Source organism: Oryzias melastigma, linkage group LG19 (genome assembly GCF_002922805.2).
Source record: "Oryzias melastigma strain HK-1 linkage group LG19, ASM292280v2, whole genome shotgun sequence".
Lineage (NCBI taxonomy): Eukaryota > Metazoa > Chordata > Actinopteri > Beloniformes > Adrianichthyidae > Oryzias > Oryzias melastigma.
Genome location: NC_050530.1, coordinates 15214625 through 15218990, shown reverse-complemented (window position 1 = coordinate 15218990; position 4366 = coordinate 15214625). Strand labels below are relative to the sequence as shown.

General features: G+C 38.2%; 1 protein-coding gene across 5 annotated transcripts in view; it reads right to left on the bottom strand.

Annotated features, from left to right (window-relative positions):
- The window catches only part of sdk2b (sidekick cell adhesion molecule 2b), a 414280-nt gene that overhangs the window by 58239 nt on the left and 351675 nt on the right, over positions 1–4366 (bottom strand). For all 5 annotated transcript variants that reach the window (XM_024284902.2, XM_024284901.2, XM_024284899.2 and 2 more), the window contains exons 16-18: positions 1753–1893; positions 1039–1220; positions 19–134 (exon numbers count right to left, since the gene is read on the bottom strand). In XM_024284902.2, coding sequence (XP_024140670.1) covers positions 19–134; positions 1039–1220; positions 1753–1893 — 439 coding nt within the window. The remainder of the gene's footprint in view (positions 1–18; positions 135–1038; positions 1221–1752; positions 1894–4366) is intronic.

Here is a 4366-nt window from a genome sequence, read left to right as displayed (position 1 = left end):
ATGTGGAGGAGGGCTGACCTTGTAGCCCTGGTTGATGCCGTTGATGAACTGCGGGTTCGGAGCGTTCCAGGTGAAACGGATCGCCGTCGAGTTGACCGCTTCGGCTTTCACATTTCCCGGAGCGATGGTTGGAACTGGATGAAGAAAAGGAAGAGGAAAAAGGAGTATTTGATAAAGAAATGGAGGAGAGTGGTGGAAAAAAACTGCTGGCAACTACTTTGCTGTCAGTATTGATCGCTGTTGCAGGTCTGGGCAGATTCTCCCATCATTCTTTATGTGACACTCACACCAAACACCAAGGCTGTTTCTGAAACTGTGAAAGCTACGCAGGGATTTTAAGGGGAGTGTCACTTTAACCACACAGACATGCGCAGATTCTGTCTTTTACTTGATTCAGGAAAAGATGCTCAAACCCAAATGATTTCTTGAACCCATTGAAGGTATATGAGAACTGGAGCGAGTGTGACGTCATCCATGGAAAATGACTTACTTATTGTTCTAACTAAATTAAGTCAATTTAGTCCCCATTTTTTCACAATACAGATGTCGCCATGTTGGAACCAGAAATTGTCAGTATGCAGTGATTGGTTTGAGTCAGTCTAAGTCACCACACTGACCAACCAGTAGGGAGCTTGTTGAGAGGCCATATCCCTACAACGTTTGATTAGTCAGTATTTAACTTAAACAACTTGCACTACAAAAACAATATATCGTGAAAAAAATACGACTAACAGGAACTTACTAAAAAAAATAATAGAGCAAGAGTTGTTACTCTGACAAATATAATACATGACCTGCGATAATGCAAGTGTGAATGCTGATCACTATAGAATACAGTTATACTGTATGAATAGATGAATAGATGATGATAGCATGATTATTCAGAGGACATCCCGACTTGCCGAGGAAGGGGTCACTCATTCCAGATCTCATTTACAGTTAGAAACTTGTGTGATGGCTGCTCTTTTTAAAATCCAGAATTTATTCATCCCAACATACACAATTGAAATCAGCAATGCTGCAGATGTGGATGCTCACCTCCCTGGAGAGTCCACTCGGTGACTTTATGGCTGAAAACCCCAAGTCCCGCCCCGTTGTAAGCCGCCACCTCAATTTCATAGTTTGTCCAGATGATGAGGTCCTCCAGGAGCAGCGTGGTCACATCTGGACTGGAGATGTTCTTGATTTGGTAATCCACAGGCAGCCCGGTGAGGCGGTATCTAAAAGGCGTGACATTTGAAAGGCGCAGAGCATTAAACGGCCTGGTTTGTAAAAGGGGAGGGGGTGGGTAGTCTGCAGCGGGGGGTTGTGGCCCCTGAAGGAAGCGCGCAGTTCCCTGGAATCCCTGCTAGAGGGAGACATAGTACCAGCAAACGCTGGCAGCACTGCCTGGAGTCTGAACCACATCTGTGGTTCGTTTGGGTGTCATGAATATGAAACTTGACAGAAAAGCAAACTAATTATGCGTTTACAAGTTGTACATTGAAGCTCGTTTATTGGTGATGAGTCAGTGGAGTTACTTCCATTTTTTTTTTCAAATTATGTAGTCATTAAATGCTGACAAAACACTTTTAAATCTAAGATATATTGTATGTTTTAACTGAAAATCTCAGTGTCATAGGCTCAAAAATTGACATTTTCTACATATTTGACTCTTTTTATGAAAAAACTTGAATTTTTTACAACATAGCTGTAGGATTTGGAGATTAAAATATAGGTTTTAGCTGAAAGGTGCATGAATATGGATTTTACCGGACAATGTAGCCCCTGAGGATCCCGTTCTGGTGGCTCTCCTGCGGAGGCTGCCACTGGATCATGATGGACTGGTTGGTGCGCCCGCTGGTGATGACATTCTGAGGAGAAGCACTCGGGGGCTCCTCCGGGAGAGACACACTGCAGCATACAGACACACAAATGTAAAAAGTTTTTTTAAGTCATAAAATGTTTTAGTTCCAAAAATAAAACACAAGTAGTTAAACTGTCTAATGTAACATCATTTTTAGTCATGAAAAAGCATTTTTTCTTTACTTTAATTGTTTTTTGACACTTCCTTCAATTTTTAAATGTCTTTTACTTTTTCCCCCCCAAAACGGCTTCATATATAATGTAATTTATGAGACCATTATAGGATGTCTGGGCGGCACGGCTGCCTAAAAGCCTTTTATATACCCTGACAAAATCCCAGAGCGCCTGGAGAGAAGATACATATAGGAGAAAGGAATGAGATCAGTTTCAGAGGCTTAGTGGCAAATAGAGACATGGAGAGTCCTGTGCTGGCTGCACTGAAACAAACAGACGGAGTCCCCTGTGACAGGGGGGAGACAGTTGGACCGAGTGGGCATGGAGGGAGGGGGTCGGGAAGCAGGAGAAGTTGTTTAAGGCCACAGGAAGGTCAGACTTAAGTCCATCTCCTAAACCTGAATCTGTCTAGTAGTTTCTCAAATAAAAAGCCTAACAGACTTTATGTCGACTCCAATTTGTTGTCTTGGTAACAAATTTGTACCATAAACGAAAGCTACCACTTTTACCTCTCTTGAAAGCTCAATTAAGTATCATTTCAGCATTTGTGTCCATCTGGATTACTATAGATTTCTCCATCTGACATGCTGCTTGCAGTTATGAGCAAAATAGATTTTTAAAAACTGAAGTTAGAAAACTCCCTTTTTTAAAGATCCACTCCAGGAAAATTAAGCTTAAATTTGCATTTTTGAGTATTTCTTTACTTTAATATTGTGAATTCCGAGTAAACAAAAAAAAGCTGTTGGAAAAATGTTGTATTTGTAACAAAGAACCTCTCTGCTCCTCAGTTCTGATCCATCCACTTGGACACAAATAGATCCATAAACGTCTTTGTTTTTCACGTCTAAATTGGTATCTGGATCCAAAATTTTTGTTGCACCGGTATTGTTAGGTTGGGAGGTGTGAGGGGCTGTAAGCCAATGGGAGAGCGTGTAAACACATGTATGATGAGAAATGGGGGCGGGCTTACTCCGACAACACTCCCTCAACTCAAATCTTTTCAAATTTACAACAAAATGTTCTATTGACATCAGATTACTTTAAGTTAGTAACTCAAAGTTGTTTTTGTTTTTTTTGTTGTTGTTTTTTTTAAACACAAAATGAAAATAAAAATGCGTGTATTTTCCCACCTCCTTTTTATGACACCTTATATTCTCCGTATATCCATTTACAAATTACTTTAGTGGCTTACTGGCTATTAATGCACTTGATTTATTTGAATGTTTCCTTGCAAATCAAGATAAATATGGAAGAAAAAAACAGCTTAGTGGCTTTTGATGAGATTTCCCCCACTGCAAAAGAAGCCAAATGTTACGAAAAACATAAATAATGTATAACTTAGCAAACTTTCTTATCCACTGGGGTAAAAATATATATTAGTCTAAAAACTGGAATGTAAGGAAACAAGTAGCATTCATGATTATCTAAGTTATAAAAAATGTTAAAAAAAATAGGATTTTTTTAAACCCTAAATTTAGATGTTGGAGCTTTTGTGCCAACATTTTGAGAAATAAACTGTCTTACTCTACTGCTATATATATATATATATATATATATATATATATATATATTTATAATGTAAGAATAACAGGGCTGTGAAAGTTGACGCTTTAACACATGCGATTAATAAGAATTGAATTGTCGCTTTAATATTTATTGACGCCCTCAGGCGTTCTGCTGCACAGCTGTGAGATTAGTGTAGTACAACTCTGTCTAAATAAATGTAAAATTTATTTTATATTCTGTGATAGAGATTTTATTAAATTAAATAGATAATCCAGCATATAGTTATAGTTTTTGAACAAAATCGATCTTTTATTTTGAAAAAATAAATGGGAGATGAACGTCGATAAGAAAGCTGTAACGCGATTTGGTGGGTGGAGCGAAAGAGAGCTGTCTGTTATTAGAAATCCAGCAACAAGGAAACCAATCATTATTTTATTTTTGGATGGAGAGCGACTTAAATTTTCTACAATAAAAATTTAAGTTAGCTAGCTTCTGTGTTGTCTAAAAAAATGGGGAAACTCCGCGGTTCACCGCAAAAGTCCTGCCCGCCGCTGTTACGAGAGCCAAGCAGTTCAGAGCGGACAGGCTCTACCTGTAATAAAATAAAAAAATAATTAATTTTTAATAATTTTTTCCAGGTTTGTGATTAATTAGTTATTTTTTAATCAATTCCTGGCCCTAAAGAATGATTTGTGTTTGCTAAGTTGTTTTTAAGGGTTCGTCTTTCTTTGAGGACAGAATTGAAACCTATTTTGTGTTAAAAAAATGCCTAACATCTTGTTTTTTAGGCATAAACATAGATAAAGCTGTAAGGAGCATTGTGAGGCTAACAAAGAATACC